The 19,665-nt window shown below is 37.4% G+C and overlaps 1 protein-coding gene across 2 annotated transcripts; it reads left to right on the forward strand.

Annotated features, from left to right (window-relative positions):
• The first annotated feature begins 17 nt into the window (after positions 1-17).
• Positions 18-14,388, forward strand: LOC146478487 (tyrosyl-DNA phosphodiesterase 1-like). Of its 2 annotated transcripts, XM_085112031.1 has the most exons (17): positions 18-151; positions 267-488; positions 844-887; positions 6,811-6,866; positions 6,986-7,082; positions 7,180-7,211; positions 7,395-7,487; positions 7,982-8,066; positions 8,392-8,471; positions 8,608-8,686; positions 9,055-9,231; positions 10,182-10,230; positions 10,815-10,881; positions 11,320-11,427; positions 12,181-12,283; positions 13,066-13,180; positions 13,893-14,388. In XM_085112031.1, exons 1-17 carry the CDS (start codon positions 40-42, stop codon positions 13,961-13,963), a joined length of 1,590 nt encoding a protein of 529 aa, XP_084968157.1. In that variant the 5' UTR covers positions 18-39; the 3' UTR covers positions 13,964-14,388. The 2 variants fall into 2 exon arrangements, with proteins under 2 accessions (XP_084968157.1, XP_084968158.1); XM_085112032.1 differs by lacking the exon at positions 13,066-13,180.
• The last annotated feature ends 5,277 nt before the right edge of the window (positions 14,389-19,665 follow it).

Consider the following 19,665-nt stretch of genomic DNA (forward strand, 5'->3'; position numbering starts at 1 on the left):
AAGTACTTTCATTTGGTGTTACTTTGTCCTTGTGCAGAAATGAGTGTGAAAAGTGCAAACGATAGGCGGGGCGATGCTAGACCGATGTGCAAGTATGGAACGGATTGTTATCGTAAGAATCCTGCTCACTTTGAGGAATATCGTCATCCAGGTAAAGTCTTATCACTTTCATACAAGAATACAGAATACGCTCAATTCGTGTGTTGTGACCTTTGAAGTGTAATAAATATTGCAAGACATTCTTGAAACTATGACTTTCAACACAGGTTACGACTCGGACACTGATGATGACAGTGAAGAGTTAATGAAATCTCCACCAGCTAAGCGACAGAAGCTGGAAAGTTGTGCCACAACAAGCGAGTCATCATCATCAACATCACTGAATATTGCCGGCAACAGGGATGAAGATTGTGTACCTTTTTTGTTAACTACTGTCCGTGGAATTCCTTCTGAATTCAACACAAGAAATAGTGCTGTTGGAATTAAAGGTATATATGCGTGGTATTGTCAACTGTGATTTGACTGAAAGTTACAGTGGTCACCCAACAAACTTTTTTTACAAGTAAGCCAATCAGGATACGCGAATTTGATTAACGGTCACGCCTCCTTGCAAAGTCCAACAGACAAGTGACGCAGCAATGAATTATTGAAAACATGTTCTTTTGTATGATTTTATGAACAAGGAGGAAGATATCCTGATTGGCTAACTTGTAAAAAAAGGTTGTTGGGTGGCCACGGTAAGGCGCGTCGCACTGTAATAAATGGGCCAATTGGATTTATTGAACATTTAAGTATTTGTGTGTGTATGTTGTCGTCAACATGGAATTCTGTGGTCTTTTGTAGATATTCTTTCAAATCAGATGGGTCAGCTGGAGGCCTCAGCCCAGGTACAAATATCTGTACTTTAATTTGCATTATTTAATTAATAATAATTGTTATTAAACTATTCATTTAAATATTATTTTTTTTTAAGTTTATAATAATTAATTACTAAGTTTACTATAAATAATTATTGATTTAATATTAATGGCAGTTTTGTTGATAGTTAAAGATTTCTCGGCTTATTTAAGGGAGGCCAAAGTTGAAGTGTAGTATTAAAGCACACCGTGCAAAACGAATTGATGACCTGTAAAAGTGAATTCAGAATTTACAGTTGATTCTAGCCGAAATTAGCTTCACCTTGGCTAAGCTGTCTGCAATTAATGTCAGCTGATATCCTGAGAGTCAATTTTCACTCCTGAGGTGTGAATTCACAATATTAAACTACAGAGCCTAAAATTTTTTTTTTTTTTTTATTTATTTTTTTTTTTTTTATTGTTTGCAAAATCACATTACTTACATTACTTACAGTACGGGCTAAATATATCACTAGACAATACAGTATTCTACCTACAATACATGCTTACTGGTTACTTACGCTACTGAACAAAACAGGACTCTACTTACAATTTAATACAGATAGCCTTAAACATAACAGTAACTAGATTACTTACAAACTGCGGGTTACACGCTACTAAAAAAAAAAAAAAAAACAGGAAAGCAGTAAGAAAAGGATGAAATTTTGTCACTGGAAGAAAAAAAAAAAAAAAAAAAAAAAAATTTGCGTTTTCGTTAATTTAAATTAATTTTAAATTTCCCATTTTTCAACTTTCCATTGTAAGATTAGCGCTGACTTCAATTCTAGAATATTTGGAGGTTTTTCTAACATTTTACATGAGTAGTAATATTTCTGAGTTTGTACAGTAAGGATCTGGAATTTCCGCATTAATTTTGAGTTAGTACTCGGGGGTGGATCATAGTCTTTAAATAGGTACTGTTGTTTAGATGGAGTAAAATTTACTTTGTGCTTATTATTAAACCATGTTAAGGCTTCTTGAAAGAGTTTTTGGCCTGCAGGGCACTCCAGAAATGCATGTTCCAAGGAATCAGCTGAATTACAGAAAAAACACTCCTCATTATCTGTTATTTTAAATCGTTTGAGCTCTTTTTTGGTCACTAAAATACGGTGTAACATTTTAAAGGAGAATTGTCTCAGTTTGTTGTTAGTAGAGAGGCGAGGTATATTTTGGAATAATTTTTGCCATTTACATTCTATATCGGGGTATTGTCTGGCCCAAGTTTTTATGGCTGTTGGTGTAACTTCTGCTTTTTCTTGAAAGAGATGATAATAGTCTTTACATTTCATTTTTGAAAATTTAATCGATTTGTCCCTAGATAAGTCAAATGTATCACAATCATCGAGAATAAAGTTCATAGGTCTGGGTGTAGAAGCTGCCTTTGATTTGAGGTTTGCTGGAATTGATGCCAGGATTTGAAAATAGTTTAGAAAATTAATTTTTATTTTGTACTTGCGATTAAATTCTTCATAAGTTGGGAATTTTCCATTTTCATTCAGAATGTCTTGAATGTAGTAAATTCCATTTTCGGTCCAACTTTTCCAGAACAGCGATTTACCTTCAATAGTTATGTCTTGATTGTTCCATAAAACAAGGTCACTTTTGTATTTATCTTGGCGATTTAGACGTAATTCCTTAAAGTACTCTAGCATTTCTAAGTAGAAAGACGGTAAATTTTTGTCTAGTTTCTTTATATGATAATTACACTTGAGCAAGAAGTTAAGACCTCCATATTTTTCAAAAAAAGCATTTGGAATAGCTGTCCATGCATCGGTAGTTGGACTGTTAAGCAGTCTACCAATCCAACTCAAGCGGAGTGCTTTAACTGTCGTTGCAAAATTTGGAAAGTTCAGGCCACCTTTACTTGTTTCTTGAAAAAGAACTTCCCTTTTTATTTTATCTTTTTTGTTTTTCCATAAAAAATTAAAGAGCTTGGTTTGGACTCTTTTAATAACTTCTTGAGGAACAGTCAACATTGAGGCTGCATACACCAATTTAGAGACTCCTAGAGTTTTAGCAAGCAGGGTTCTTCCCATAAGTGTAAGGTCGCGAGACAACCAGATATTTAATTTAGTTTCCATCTTTTGAATTTTTAGATAAAAATTCAAATTGTTATTTTTGTCTCTATCGTTTGAAAGATAGGTTCCTAAGGTCTTAATTTGGTCCGCTGGAACATCTATCTCTAAGGGTTTGGTTTTGTTGTTTTTCAAAGAGCCTATCCACATAGCCTTTGTCTTTTTGCTGTTTAGCTTTAAACCTGAAATTTCACCAAAGCTCCCCAAAACTGACATACTTCCACGTAATGACATCGTGTCCTTACATATTAATGTAGTGTCGTCAGCGAACTGGCTTAGCTTAGCTTCAATGGAATTAGGTAGTTCAATACCTGTTATTTCCGGATTTTGTCGTATTTTTTGTGCAAGAAGTTCTACACATAGGACGAATAATAGAGGGCTCAGCGGGCATCCTTGCCTTACGCCCCTTGATACTCGAAAATAATTAGTCATGTATCCGCCGTTTATAGCTCCGCTTTCAACATCGCTATAGAGTACTGAAATCCATTTTTGAATGTTCGGGCCAAAATTGAAGAATCTTAAAGTGTGATGAATAAAAGGCCATTCTAATGTATCAAAGGCTTTTTCGAAGTCTATAAAGAGTAGTATTCCTGGGACTTTGTTTAATTCGGTAAATTCCATAAGGTCATTTAAAAGCCTCACATTTTGACCGATGTATCGTCCTTTTACGAACCCTGTTTGGTCCGAATGAATCAGTTTGGGCATCTTCGTCTCTATTCTTTTTGCAGTAGCTCTAGCCAATATTTTATAGTCGACATTAAGCAATGTTATTGGACGCCAGTTGCTTAAAACCATAAGATTGTTTTCATCTTTTGGTATTAGCGAAATAATTCCTCTTCTCTGAGATATAGACAGTTTGCCTGTTTGAAAGGCTTCGTTGAAAGAGTCGAGGAGGTTCCTCCATAGCAATTCGAAGAAGATTTCATAAAATTCTTTCGTGAAACCGTCATCACCTGGAGTTTTGTCAGGTTGGAAGCCTTTTAAGGCATTCAGTAGTTCATCTTTTGTCAGTTCTTGCTCAAGTTTGCTTGCTTCGTCTTGAGCTAGTTTTGGATTTTGTAAATCAGAGGAGAAGCAGGCAAAGTTGTCGTCGAAATTATTGTTCTCGTCTTGTGGGATTCTAGCAGTCAGGAAGTTTTTGTAATAGTTTTCTATTTCTTCATTTATCATGCTTAAATCCGTGATTATTTCTCCGTCTATTGTTTTAAGCTGGGTTATAATCTTTTTCTCATGATTCCGTTTTTCCAAGTTAAAAAAGTATTTCGTTGGTTTTTCACCATTCTCAATCCATCTTATTTTTGATCTGAACATCGCCTCCTTTCCCTTTGTATGATAAATTTCGGACAGGTCTTTTTTAAGGTTCTCGTACTCCGTTAGAATATCATCGTCTAGATTTTGATTATTACAAATTTCCTTATCTAGCTCTTCTAACTTACGTTGGATGGCTGTTTCACGGTTTCTCAAATTGAACCTTTTCTTCTTGGAGAAGACAATTGTCATACTTCTTATTTCCATTTTTACCAATTCCCAATACAGTTGACGGCTTTCAATTTCTTTGTATTTCTCTTGAATAGAAGAGTAATTGTTTTTAATTAAATTTATATATTCGTCGTCTTTCAGTAGTGTGTTGTTAAATTTCCATGTACCCGGTCCACGTTTAAATGTTTGATCGATTTCAAGGCTAAGAAAGACAGCTTTATGATCGGGAGCAATTGAGGATCGTGTTTCTGTTTTCTTTACCTTGTTGATTAATTGTTTTGCAATTATGAAGTAATCTATTCTAGACTTTAATTTTTGACTCTTGGTTTCATAAGTATATGTTTTTGTGTTTGGGTGAAGTGTTCTGTAAACATCAACCAAGTTAAGTTCCGCCATCAAACTCACTAAACCATTCCTATAAATTGTTTCTTTCCATGGAAGGCCACCACTTTTGTCTAGATGGCTAAGCGTTGTATTCCAATCTCCTACCATAATGACCCTAGAAACACAGGTTTTAGTTACCAAAAGGTGGGTAATTTTTTGCAGAAATGGAATTTGCAGGCGACAATCCGTTGGTGCATAAATATTGACTAATGATAATTCCTCTGTTGTTAATTTCAAATTAGCAAAGATATACCGCCCTTCTTCATCATTTTCTATGGTTTCTAAGGGAAAGCCGTTTGGTTTCACTAATATACATACACCTCTAGAGTGCTCTGAGCCGTGAGAAAATAATATCTGTCCACCCCATTCAGCACGCCAAATAGTTTCGTCTTCTGTCTTTGAGAATGTTTCTTGAAGGCAAAAAATTGAAGCTTTTTGTTTTTTCAGATAACAGAATATAGCTCTTCTTTTTTCTGCTTTACGAAGGCCACGCACATTCAGTGACAAAATCTTCAAGTTAGACATTGTTTATACAAAACAGTAAGAAACAAAATTCGAGCATAAATTAAGCTAAAGAAAATTAGGCCCCCCAAAAAAGGAAACAAAACACGGACTACAAAATAATTGACACTAAACTAACTAAAGGCTAATAACAAAAGGACACTAACGCTTAAATTACTCTTCTGGGATTTATCCGCGTTCGTCCGAAAGTGAAAAAAAACAAGCTATGCAAAATCCTAAACCTCCATCCGTCATCGAAGCAAATGAAGCAAAATTTGTAATAATATCAGTTTTGTAACGTGATCGACGATCGAGAGGAAGAGAAAGATAAAGGCTGCGGGCATAATAAATAAACTAAGCTTAAGCTACATATGAAGTATAAACTATCAACGTAATCTGCTAAGGTCCGCCTCACACTTAATTTGAGTAGCAGAGCTACCTTCAGGATCTGTTTTCACATATATTGTGCCATCTAAAGTCCAGATTCTCCAGTTTTGACTTCCTTTTTTTTCTCTGACCTTTTTGAACAATTGTGATCTTAAGGCAGTCAAATTCTCGTTGATATAGATTTTGTGAGCTCCTTCGATAAAATCTTCGAAATTTGCCCTGCGTAGCTTTTTCCTGTTCTTGTATAGTCTATTTCTACTGTAATAATTGGTAAACCGGACAATAATCGGCCTAGGCCGAGTATTACCTTTCTTCATCCGGTGTGCTATATCGATGTCCTCAGGCTCTAGATTGACATTCAAGCGTTTAGCGAGGTTGAGCACGATTTCCTCTGTATCTTCTCTTTCCTGTTCGGGAATCCCGTATATTTCTAAGTTGAATTTTCTTGAATACTGTTCCAAGTTGTCGTGCATTTTTGTCGCTTCTTCCAATTTCTTCTCTAAAATATTTCCCTGCTCGACGCTTGACTGGAGCTTGTTTTCCAACTGGTCAACTTTCTTCTCTAGTTCGTTGTTTTTCTCGTTAACTGCCTTCATTGTATCTTTAAGCTTCTGGTTTTCTTTCTTCATGTCTTCCACGTCTGCTTGGGTGAATTGTATGCTCTTTTGAAGCTCTTCACAATGTGTCTTTAACGCTTTATGCTCATTAATGAGAAGATTTGTATTTGCTTCGATGCGTACCACAACCTCCCATATCGCTGCTAACGCTGGAACCTGAGGGTCGCTTCTTGATACGCCTACATTGCTCGCATCATCTCCAACGTCCGCCATTTGTCGGGTGTTGCCAGCACGTTTTGCTTCTGGCGTTCCCTGCGAATTTTCGCTACTTAAACTGCTCATTTCTTCTCTTTTACGTCTACCGGTTTTCTTCTTCGTTCCCTGGTCTTTCCCTTCCATTTTTTTTATGGTTTTTACATGTCTGCTTCGAGACCCAGACGGAGCTTAGTAGTTTGCGTCCGTCGCCATTGCCGCTCGTCCCAGTTCCCACAGAGCCTAAAATAATTTTTATTTGTTATTTGTTTGTTCCAGTTCAACTACATGTTTGACATCCCCTGGTTGATTGAACAATATCCAAAGGATAAAAGGTATGATTAGGTGACCATAAAAGTTAAATAAGTTATAAAAACCTCTCGTAGAACTTTTATGGCAGTATTGACAAATTTGCAAACATGTTAACTGATCTCACCCTTCTGATTTTTCCAAGGTCCAAACCTTTGCTCATTGTTCATGGAAATCAGAGGGAAGCCAAAGCTGAACTTGAAAGAGAGGCCAAACCATATCCAAATATCAAACTGTTTGGTGTAAGTGCATGGCATCTAATCGATTCCACTTTCAGCAATTTTGAATGTAATGCTGACCTTTCTTTATTTTTTAAGTAAACAATATCATTATTTCCAGGCCAGATTAGAGGCATTTGGAACACATCACAGGTAAGAGCATAACTTTGTGTGGACAGTTGTAGATTACCACAACTTACACCTGTACTATAATTTTTAAATGATTACAAACTACTTAATTGTAATCAGTTCTTTGCATGCTAAGAATTTAGAAATATGCTTCAAATTGGATATTATCCAGCTTACTGACAATTTACTGAATTACCTTATTCTCAGCAAAATGATGTTCCTTTTGTATAAAGAAGGTCTCAGAGTTGTCATCACTACTGCTAATCTGATTGCAATGGACTGGGATCAGAAAACACAAGGGTAAAGCAAAATTTTAGTGCATTTGTTTTCAATTAAACAAAAGCTTAATCAAAACCTTTGCAATAAAATAAAAATATTATTGATGGTAAGCTTTGGCCATGCATTCATTTGTTGGTTAATCTGTGAAGTCATTGGAAGCCTGTGTGGTTGATAATAATTAACCTGTGCATTGGGTGGGTAACTTGTACATCCAGCTTGAGATTGCTTCATTTGAACACACTTTTTATCATTTCATTCAGTCTTGCTTATCTAATTTATATGAACTGCTTGGTGTTCTTTTGTAGAAAAAGAAAGTTAGTTTGAATTCACAGTTTATAATTCAACTGCTCAATAATTTGTTGGTCATCATTTAATCAGTTTCAAGCCCAGAAAAAAAAAACCCCACCAAGATTCAAAGCATTCCAACAAAAACAAAGAAATAAGCAAAACAAAACAAAGTTTCCTCACCAAGAAGGCAATTAAATTAAAATCATTTTTTTAATTGACTTTTTCAGGGTCTGGATGAGTCCATTATTTCCAAAGCTCTCTACATCATTGCCAACAACATCATCACCAACAAATTTCAAGGAAGATTTATTGGTATGTTAGTATGATACATGTTATAAGTCCGGCCTGGCTCATGGTGAATTGGTCACCAACTGGTGTTCTTACTAATCCATGTCCTACAGACATGTCAAATAATGTTAATACACCAATAGTTTATTTATTATACCTCTATCAGTAGCTTAGCTCTGTTCAGTTGTCAGCTATACCTGAGACTTTTAGCAACACCCCTAGTGGCCTCTTTTGTTTAAAATTGAAGGCAATTTAGAAACTTGAAGAATTGAAGAATGAACTTGACCTTGGAGACTGGTAAAAAATTAATATTAACTTTTGACTAAAATAGAGCAACTCTTGTTTTAAGGACTATTTAGCAGCATATGGTGGGAATGCATTGGATGAGTGGAAAAAACACTTACAAGAACATGATATGTCTTCTGCAAGGTATATTTTGTTAACAAATTGTTTTTTAAAGGATGCACAGAATACATGTAAGAACTCCTTTTTTCTTGAAAATGAGTGACATGGTGATCTGACAGGTCAAGATGATTATTTTACCCAGGCAATTGTATTTTGTTAGGGTTCGTTTGATAGCTTCAGTTCCTGGAAGGCATACGGGAATCAGTAAAACCAAGTGGGGCCACCTCAAGCTACGTAAGGTAATGTTCATTAGCTCACCACATTTGCCATCCACTGCACAGGACTACAATCCATTACACATGTGCACCATTTTTTGCACAGGTTTACCATGTCCATTGCATACATTAACCATTCATTACACAAGTAGACCATTGACTGGAAAGTCTGCTATCAACCGTACAGGCTTGCCATTCATTCCACAGGTCTACCATTCACTGCACAAGTTTACCACTTATGGTATAGGACTACAAATTATTTACTGCACAGGCTTTTCCTCCATTGTACTGAGAACTACTTACCATTTCTTGTAGATACCAATACTAAAAGACTCTTTTGCTACATTACTGGGATTTCTCAAAATTTAAATTTTCTGACATTATTTTGTTAGGTTCTTCACCAGCATGGTCCCAATACTGATGACATCAGCTCAAAGTGGCCTGTGATTGGCCAATTCTCTAGCATAGGTTCCCTTGGCAATGACAAAGATCGTTGGTTGTGTTCTGAGTGGCTTCAAAGTTTATCGACTTGTTCTGGGAGCATGATGTCAAGACCTTCTCTGCATCTGGTTGGCATGTTGTTGTTTACTTTTTCAGTGCTGTAGTAATACATGTTCGTTTGAGGTCACTAGGACACAGTAAAAATCTCATTCCCTCTTCAATCTATGGCCCTGTTTAGGCTACACTGTAGGTGCCCATGTCAGGGTCCTGTGTGCGGGTAATAAGAATGACATTGTTCAGTCTCCTTGGTGACCAAGGTGCAATTGTTTCCTCATTCGTCAATTTAGCCGCTGCCATTTTGGTTAATGTATTACCAAGGTCCAAAGATCTGGAATTCCCATCCTGTTACAATCACTTCTCTGACAAGTTTTCCCAACTTTAAGAATAAAGTGCTAGAGTTTTTTTAAAATAATTACTGAATTGGCAAAGCCGCACACTTGTTGCGCAAACTATGTAAGCATATTAACTGTAAATATATTAGGAAAAAGGCAAATAAACGTGAATAGTCAATAGTCAATAGTCAAATAGGCAGGTATGGGGAAAAAGTAGGGAACTGACAGTCCTGTTTACCCAGTGTCTATGCCAAGGTCTGGTGCCCAAGTACTAGCCCTCGAGGTAGTGTCAGGCTGTAGTGCCCATGCTTGGGCATGGTGCCGAGATTTTTGCTACAGCACCAAAAAAAGCTATGTTCAGACTAGTACCTGTGCCCAAGAAGCAGACTCTAGCATGCACCTAGTCTGAATGGGGCGTAACATGAAAGAGAGTTTTATGCAACTCTTGCTGCATTCCAAAGGATTTTCCCTTCCTATATTTGTGTTTCCTGTATTTGCTAATTGGCTGTTAGCCAAGTGATTTGTGATGGTGCAGCATGCAAGAAAATACTCTTGAATACAAGTTGTAGAAAACTTCAGCGATACCTAACATAATGTCTGGTCATTTTAATATCAGTCTCTCTCTTTTCTGCTTTTGGTTGTCATTTTAAATGTTAAATTGTTTTGATTTCTTTGGGTCACTGCAGATATTTCCCACAGTAGATGATGTGCGAAACAGTTTGGAAGGCTATCCAGGTATAGTAAAGTTCTATAAGCAGTGGCAGATCTTCAAGTCTTACTTGTAAGAAGAGAGTTCAGAGTAAATGGGTTAGGATAGCGAGCAGTAAAAAATAAAGTTATAAAACGTTTCATAATGGAAAATATTTTGCCTTTTGGGCTCATTTAATTTGATTAGCTATAGAAAAAAGAGTTGTTGGTTTCCTGGGTCATTCTCCAAGGTCTCTTTCTGAGAGTAGCAGTCCTCCAAAACTGCATGGATCAGACAAGAAAATTGATGTTCACTTCTGAATTACTTGTTATAAACAGCCTGAAAATTGGGGTTCGGTATGTAACAAATCTAACAAGAGGACAGTTCTAGGCCACACTACCTCTAACCAAAATTTAAGCCAAAAGTTTAACCAAGTGCCCTACGTACATGTATATGCTACTTTTTCAAAACGTTCAAAATTCAACTAATCATTGAAAAATATCATGGAAGATGTTCCTCTTTATAGACTCGTTATTTTCAGTATCTGGCTAGTATAAAAATCCTCTCTCCACTAATGTGTTCCAGTTTACAAATTCTGACTTTAATTATCTTTATTGTCATTTTCTCTTAGCTGGAGGTTCACTGCCCTATAGCTCCAAGACAGCAGTGAAACAGCCATACCTCACCAACTTTTGTTGGTATGTTTAATTTACCTAGCAGATTTGCTCATTTTGGAGTCTTTATACAGTTGAACTGCCTTGATTCACATCTGCTCATAACGAAAAGCTCTTATAAAGAAACTGTCTGTCCTTGAAACCAAATGTCCGTTTTTCAGTGAATTCATCATCTAGCTGGATTTTTGAAAACAGGTCCTCTCAAGTCATGCTTGTTTGGTGCATTGAACTATAGTTTATTGCTTCCCAGTTGAGCAGATTACCCAGTGAAAGAAAGTCGAAACAAAATTGTTTGTTTGTCTGGACGCATTTTCAGGCGTGGGCGAGTTAACTTCGCTTTTGGTGGGTCTCACGTGGGCGAATTTACTTGAGAGTCTCATTGTGAGTGAAGCGTGAGATTTGTTGATAATCGGAATAGTGCTTTTGCTTAACTTACATTTGTTTGATATTAATGTTTATTAGTTCTTGGAAATCTCGCTGCTGTGGTAGAAGTCGCGCCTCTCCGCACATCAAAACCTACACGAGGATATCTCCTGATTGGACTGAATTAGCTTGGTTTCTAATGACAAGGTGAATCACTAATTTGAAATTTGGTTGAATAACATTGTAAAAGAGAAAACAAGGAAAATTATTACAATCAAATGATGTTTTGACGTCTTCATGGCCCCATTAAGCAGGAGTGATCAACGACAATCTTTTCTCGATTATTAGAACCCTCGATTTTTCGAACCAGAAGTTGTTTCTCTTGATTTTGCTTCTGTCAGATTTTTAACCCCCCCCCCCCCGATTTTGGAACTCCCGATTTTCCGACCCAAATTCAGTCTAGGAGGAAATTCCTTAGGAGGTTCAAAAAATCGGTGTTCCATTCAGTCTAATTATGTTTATTGATATTCACTCATCTGTGGAATACTCTGCGTTTTATAGGACCTTGAACATGATTTTCAAATTTAAGTGGTATTTGAATACAAATCTCGCACAACCAAGGACGATTGTAGTGTTTCTTCTTCGTAAGACGCGCGTCTAGTAGCGCTTGATTTTAGTGAACGGTTTATGTACTTTTCGACCGATGAGCAGGCTAAACCCGAAAACAAATCACACTTTTTTAAAAACATGAATTCCTAGAAGAAAGTAATGCAGAGCAACTGCTGATTATGTAACGGAACAATTTAGGAATGTTTTTCGACAGTATCCAACGATCAACTGTAATTTAATTTCTACTAAATATTAAAAAAAATTGTCGAAGACTTTTATGTAAAAATTTTGTATGTCTTTTCGATCTTGAAGTCTTTATTGATCTTTGATCTCTTTCTGTTCTTTGCTTAGTGCAAATCTATCCAAAGCGGCTTGGGGAACATTAGAGAAAAATGGCCAACAGTTGATGATTCGCTCTTATGAAATTGGGGTTTTGTTTCTTCCAAAAGACCAGGTAGGTTTATAGGGCTTGGTGTCGAGGCGCGCGCGGTTGGTCTCAGTGTAGGAGTTTATAGCGCATTGAACTTTCGATCGGAAGATCAGAGGGTCGTTGTTTCGTCTCTCCATTCTCCTGTTGCTCCCTTAGGCAGGGAAGTTTCCTCCACATTGTCTCTCTTCATCTAGGTTTATACATGGGTAGGACTAGTCCCATCCAGCGGGAGCGGTAATACTTTTAGCTTGTTTAATAATGGTCAATAAGGAAACCTTATTTACTCGTGCTGTAACACCTATATAACTGAATCTAAATGCAGTGCACACCCAAACATCGACTGCTTAAAAACCCGCTGGAAATTTCGGGGATTGCTGGTGTAAGTGATGCTACTGGCTCTTGAATCAAACTCGCAGACACTACGCGTTCTGCAAAGTCCAACTCTCACAGGCTCACTTGGCATTCATCACGCGAAAAGTTGAGATTCGATTATACCATCATCAATCAAACATGGTTTGCCAGACTGTCAAGCGTCTGTCTGGTCCTCAGGCGCCTCTCTTCAGGCGAACGTGGTGCGCATGGTGTCGTTCTTCCCATCAAGCACTGCGTCCTTGTTTCCCTGCTCTTTTCGCAAAATGCGTTGGCGCTTGGGAATAAGACAGGTTAAGCATAACTGCGTAATTCATTTGTGTTATTATTATTATTATTATTATTATTATTATTATTTCTTTTTTTTTTTTAAATCAACCATTATAATTATTTCATGCCCCACAATCTTCACTTACACGGACTTTAACTTTAAACAGGATCCAAACAGTAAATACTTTCGTGTGAAAGGAAAGCAGCAAAGCGAGGAGCGTCACTCCAGCTGTACTGTGCAGCTCCCATACGATGTTCCACCTTCACCGTACACAAAAGATGGTATGTTGCATGATGTTGCTGATAATTCTTGCTTTGCCGTCAATTACTATGGACTGGTCGTGTAACGAACCTACTCTTTTGCTATAGACTGCAAAGCAGTCCGTATCTCTTGTGTTGGTTTGTCGTATGAACTCGCGCGGTCTTCCAACGAAAAGTCTGGACCGAGCGAGGAAATGGCAAGCGTGACGTGTGTGGATCGCGCGCGAGAATTCACGCTTATTATGCTTCGCAAATGGTGAGGTCGCGCTTTCGACGATTCCTGTCTTCCCCCGTGAGTTTCAAGATAGAAACCGACTGTTTTAAAGTCTTATTTTAGTATCGTTACCTCGGAGGGTCGGTACTTTTGGCTCCGTCTTTTCCTCCCTCCTCCTTTCTCGAGGGGGGATGTACATTATTGGGCGTGAGAAAAAAAAGGACAACAAAACGATGCTAGTGGACATACAAGCAATAGAGCTGGAGGTTATCAGGGTGTAGTGAAAACAGAGGTTAAAACAAGTGCAGACCTTCTGGCGCTTAGCGCTGGTTTCTCAGTTGTATTTGCTTCGATTCCTGACGGGGGCATCGGGCTTTAAATTTATTATTTTTTTTTTTTGTGAGATGTTGTTTTCTATTTTGGTTGACTGACATTTAGTTGAAGTTCGTTTTATCTCTCTGTCAGTAATAATGTACCATGACTAACTCGTTCTTACATATTTGTTTTTCTACTTCATAGAACGCCCTTGGATGTGGGATGTCATGTACAACAAACCGGACTGTCACGGACGAATATGGTCCCCTTCTTGAATGCCTAACACATCAATACACATCAAGAGAAATAGAAGACTCCATGGGAGAGAACAAAACGCAGCAGATTACATTTCTGCGTCTGAGATGAAAGTTTGTATTTTTAAGGATTCGTTAAACAATAAATGATACAATTGAACAAGAGTACCTGATGGGGCCGCTCGACTAAAAACCCTCTTTGCAGGTTGGAATAGAGCTGGCTGGGAACTGAATACATTAGATGGTTAACTGGCTGGAGCGTTTCTAAATATGTAGTTTGCTGAGATTTTTTGGCTAAAACACTGGTTCTAGCTGGATAAAAAATGTCTCGTTTTTCCTGCCTGTCAGAACCCCTGCCATGCTGGTAAAAAAAAAATCATATTAGACGTTTTCGCTCTAACACCGTCGTTACCAATAAAATTTGAAGGCAAGTAGCGAGCCAGGAATTAACGGCGGCTACACTGTTGTATGTGAAACTATTTTACGTAGAACATGACCAGCGCTTTTCTTCCACTCGAAAAGGCCGTAAAATACACATGGGCCTCTACGGCATTTTTGTCCAATAAATTACCCTCTTCCGGATATTTGGAATACCTCTCAATTTTTCGGTGATATTCATGGTAAAGACATCGAATTTCCCGAGTTTTTAATATCCTGCTGTGTCGTAATTATTTCATGTTTCCCTGACATTTTTTCGAAAATCTCTCCGGCAGATTCGTGGAGGAATTTCATGTGAAACAGGCCCTTGATCTTGGACACCAAGTGTTGTAATCCTCCCTGCGCGTGAATGTATTTGTCGATGTTTTATTTTCAAGGGAACGTGTATAATGTGCAGAATTAGCTTAAAGGCTATGAATTGTACACAATACCCGTCGACAATTTGACAAGGAAACGCTTTTTTTCCCTACTATGTCTTCGGGCGACTTGCGAGCCTTAATATCAAAATTGCTGAAAAAGAGAGAAAAATACAGCCGACAGCGGTACCTCTGGACACTTTGCCGAAGCGTTGTACCGTGACGATGCACCACGAGATTTCGGCCCGCGGTTTTTCTCCGGGTACTTTGGTTTTCTCCTTTCCTCAGAAACCAACACTTCTAAATTCCAAGTCGATCTGGAAAGTGTCCAATATTAATGCTCTGTGCTGAATACAATGTCACTTGAATAAAGTGATTTATTTTATTTTTATAAAACATGAGCCAAAAACACCAAAACGGACGTTTTTCTCGTTTTTTTGTATCTAGTTTCAGTTTCGTCAGTAATTTCTGTCAAGACTAATTTACCCTTGCCAATTAGTTGGGCCAATTCGGCCCAATTTGACCAAAGAAATGGGAGAGCAGACGAAAATCGGACCAATTTATTAAAATCTGTGATACTGCTACAGATTTTTTATAAATCGGGCTGATTTTCTCCTAGTCTTCCTCGCAGCCGTTTTGAGTGTCGTCACGCAACGCAACGCACGGCGTGACGACGTTTAAAACGGCTGCGAGGGAGACTAACTTCCTCCCCGCACAACACCAACAGTAAAGAACCCGGCCGACGAATTGTAAATTGAAAGTTGGCTCATGCGAATGAACCTACTAATCTGGCCGATAAATTGGTACGAAAAATAAACATTTATTCAAAGTACTCAATCCTTTATATTAAAACACAAAATGAGCACAATAAGCGATTTATTAATTCTAACAATCCTGTGTTTTATCCATGGTCACATTCTAACGACAGCGTTTGTTCATTTAATATAGCAGAACGTGTCTTGTAGCTTTTGGGCACGACTTAGCAGAAATTTAGTCGTGCTATTTCCAAGCTTTCTTCATTGGCTCTTTTGCTGATTTCCAGAAGATAGCAAAAAGGAGAGCATGATAGAGGCGGTTATTTCCCGGTTTACGTATGTCCATATTTATGTAATGTTCAATGTCCATAAGTGCGAGAGAAAATAACGATCTTTTGTAAATGTGAATTCGTCTGTTTTAAAAGATTTGAAATGAACTGTTCGGATGCTTTATTTATTCAGAGGATTTAAATTTTTGAACGCGATTTTGTGCGAAATTTGAATGGTAAAACATTTTCGAAGTTTGGACTGTACGTAGCGTTTACAACAACACGAAATGTATGATGATGATGATGATGATGATGAAAACTAGTTGTCAATAATAATAATAATAATAATAATAATAATAATAATCGAATATTTATACAGGATAACCCTTCAGTATAGAGTACTGTTATTAACGGGGTCCTGTTGACTAAGAATGAAAAACTTACAAATAAGAATAACTAAAATATGTAAAAGCAAAACATGCACTAATTTAGAACTACAGTAAAATTTACAGGTAAAAATCGTCCAAGGCTTTCCTAAATAATACTCTAAAATTAATGTTTCTCAAACTTAAAGACAATGAATAAAATATCGAGGCACCTAATCTCTGCTTTAATCTCCGTTTGCAACCGTCCACCTCCAACTGTATGTTTCTTCCATTTCTGGGTAGATTCATTTGCATTAATTAGTCTCCTCAAACCATGCATGTATAAAATTCTCCACTGATGTATTTTATTTACTGCGGACTGCTCTTCTTTGCTTTTTCCTTTCCACGAAAAATTTGGGTTCAATGATCGTTGTCTCCTTCAACCATTTGTATTCTCCAGCAATTTTGTGTCTGTGATTTGTGGCTTTGGAAATCCCTTGGTCAGCGACTGCAGATGAACACAGTTGTGGATTTTCACTCAATGAGAACTCCGCTGTTGATGTTTCACACGGATTGGTACTCTGGCATCCCAAACCCCCTTCACTGATTTCACTGTTTGACATAGTTGTTCCGGTGTTGTTGTCAGACAACACCGTTTGGTGATTTAGCGAGATTTTACAACAAACTGGAAGTAGCTTAAACCGCGCCATGCTGCTTCTGGGGCTGTTATCCTAGCTTTGAGCAGAAAATTATCAATTGCGTTATTATATAAACCAATTATTTACAACAAATTATTTGTTCTTCTGATACTTCCTAATTAATCTCATTAGTTATTTGGCGCTTAAAGTTTAATTAAATTAATTAGGCTTGAAATGGACAGAAGAAGGAGCGCGCGATCAAAAGTAATATTTTACGCTAAGATTTTCTTTGTCTTTTTTCGCCCGTTGATCCTACGTAGAAATGCGCCAATGTTGTTTGTTAAAGTTGGTAATACATGCTGGAGCCTAGATATTTTTTTATTTTATTATCTTTTTCTTATTTTTCTTCCCTTTCAGTTTACTCTAGCACCACTCATTAACAATTATTGGACGAGGTTCAGCAAAATATCGTGATATGTTAGTGGCGTGCTTCGAGACACTGACAAATCACGATATTTTGCGATAACCGAGTTCAATATTTTGTTTTATCATTCGATAACAGAGGTGTTAAATCACTCTCTGAAAGCTCAGGGTAGCGATCTGCCATTTTCACTCAAGAGCGTGATTTCAGTTACGCATGAGCAGAATAGTATTTGCAGCAAAAACAATTTAAGCAAAACACAGTTGGAAAGTATTGCACATGAGCAGACCATTATTTGTAGGTAGTTATCTGCAGGTCATGTGGTTTGCTCTCGGCCACTGAAAAGGAAGGAAAAATGCATCGAATGATTATCTGGATAATTTGACGGTTTCCTCGCCGAACAGTCGATTATTAGCCTATTAATTAACTAATTAACAAGGTGCAAATAACGTTAGGGGAGTATCATCCCTCATCAATGCTCACACATAGTTGGGGCTAATTAGTATTTAGTGGTAATTAGTTTTTTATTGTTTAGCTAATTGATAATTTGTGCACAATAATCGCAAACTTGGCGGCACACATGACAGGATTTTGCGGCATATTATTGCTGATTATGCCCGCTTTTAATTAATTAATTTGGTTTACTGAGTCGGCTGGTTTTTTTCATTAAGCAATTTTGTTGGCTGGTGATTAATTTTTAATATTTTCCTTAGTTGCTTTTTAATTAACTCAAAAAAATCATAAATGCGATTCAGTTGTAGCATTTTGTTTTCTACTGTGTTATTTTTCATTTGATATCTCGCTGAATAAAATCTCAGTTTGTGATCACCGCGCACAATTAGCTGCTCATCCGATTAATTAACTCATTAGCAAACTAGCAAAACAATAACAATTCGTCTTTTACTAACTGGCCGTTAATTTAAAAGGAACTTTTAGCAGGGACAACGACAACATCAACGAAAGCGTAACTTAAAAACTTAGTAAAATTCGCGTTCTCTGAATAACTTCGCGATAATTGCAGCACGTTTAATTCGTGTAATTTTGCCCGTAAAGTACAACGCTCGTGTAGAGGGAGTGTTTTGCTGATTTAACCTTATTCAGTTCTTGCGACGTTTCCATATCCGTTGCCTTCGCCGTCGTCGCTAATTTCTAGTGGATTGGTTTGCTTATCAGCAAGACAGAAAAACAACTAAGAATCAAAGTATGATTTTTCTCGCACCATACATAATCTCATACCTTTTTTTCATGTAATATGTCAGTTCGTTTGCTTCGCTATAGTTTTACCACTGAAGAGCTCGTTAATGTAGAAAAAGTAGAAAAACAAAATAACCGTAACGTCATCACCATTTGCCGCCCCTGCATAATTAATGACCGCATAATTTTTCGGTAGTTTTTTGTTAATTGTTTATTAACAAGACTACGTACTCTAAATTAGTTCAAAATGTTGTTTTCCATCATTTTATTAGTTTGAATACAGTTGTTGCTGTTTTTCAATTGGAATTAATTACGCATTCAATGACAAAGCAAGCATGACGTCACGATCGTGCTATAAAATTCGGTAAAATCGACACTTTCTTGCCAAGCTGACCGATTGCTGAAAAGAGTACCAAGCCAGCAACTTATTCAACCATGCTCCGTTGGGAAAAGGTCGAAAATCTTGCGTCTCTTTTCAACCAGGAGCCGACGCCAGTGATTCCGAAGGAAGTCAAACAGGAAAACCAAAGGAACCATATTGATAAAGTGGACAGTATCACAACCTCTCATCTGAAAACGAACGACGTTGAAGAAGATGCTCTCACCACCAAGAAAGTTTCTTTCGAGCCCCAGCCTGTAGACTACAAATGGCTGAGAGAAGTAGAGCTTTCTCAGACGCCCAAATCTTTTTTGCTGCGAAAAGAGAGGAGAATGTTTCTGGAACAAGTGATTGCGTCTGGTGGCAGGAAAGTAACAGCAATCAAGCAAAATTGAAAGGAGAAAAGATGACTATATACCAGTAAAGGTTGTTTATGACACTCGCGAAACTGACGCATTTACATCGGTATCGACTATTTTTACCTTCTGTATAATGTCCTATCACAAATCAAGTTTATTTTACTTTATAACATAGCGCGCGTGCATCCTGATCTAATTCCTATTGGCGTCATCATGGTACATTTCTCAACATACGCACGGCCGTGCGTCCATTCAATGACGTGTGCAAGTCAGATGGGGTAAGCATGCGCGCACTATGTTATAAAAAACGTTTTACAGGGAGACAACACCATAAAAATGTATATTTATAGATTAAACCGATGTGAAAAACCACTTTCACCTTTTTTTGTACAGAGAATGTTGTAATTAACCAGGAACAAAACCTGTTTTCCAGGAATCATTTACAGTCGACTCCCGATAACTCGAACCTTCAAGGGAAATTGAAAAAGGTTCGAGTTATCGGGCGTTCGAGTTATCGAGGGTAAAATTATATAGAAAATGAGCTGAAAG

Source organism: Pavona decussata, unplaced genomic scaffold (assembly GCF_977016875.1).
Source record: "Pavona decussata unplaced genomic scaffold, jaPavDecu1.1 SCAFFOLD_64, whole genome shotgun sequence".
NCBI classification, from domain to species: domain Eukaryota; kingdom Metazoa; phylum Cnidaria; class Anthozoa; order Scleractinia; family Agariciidae; genus Pavona; species Pavona decussata.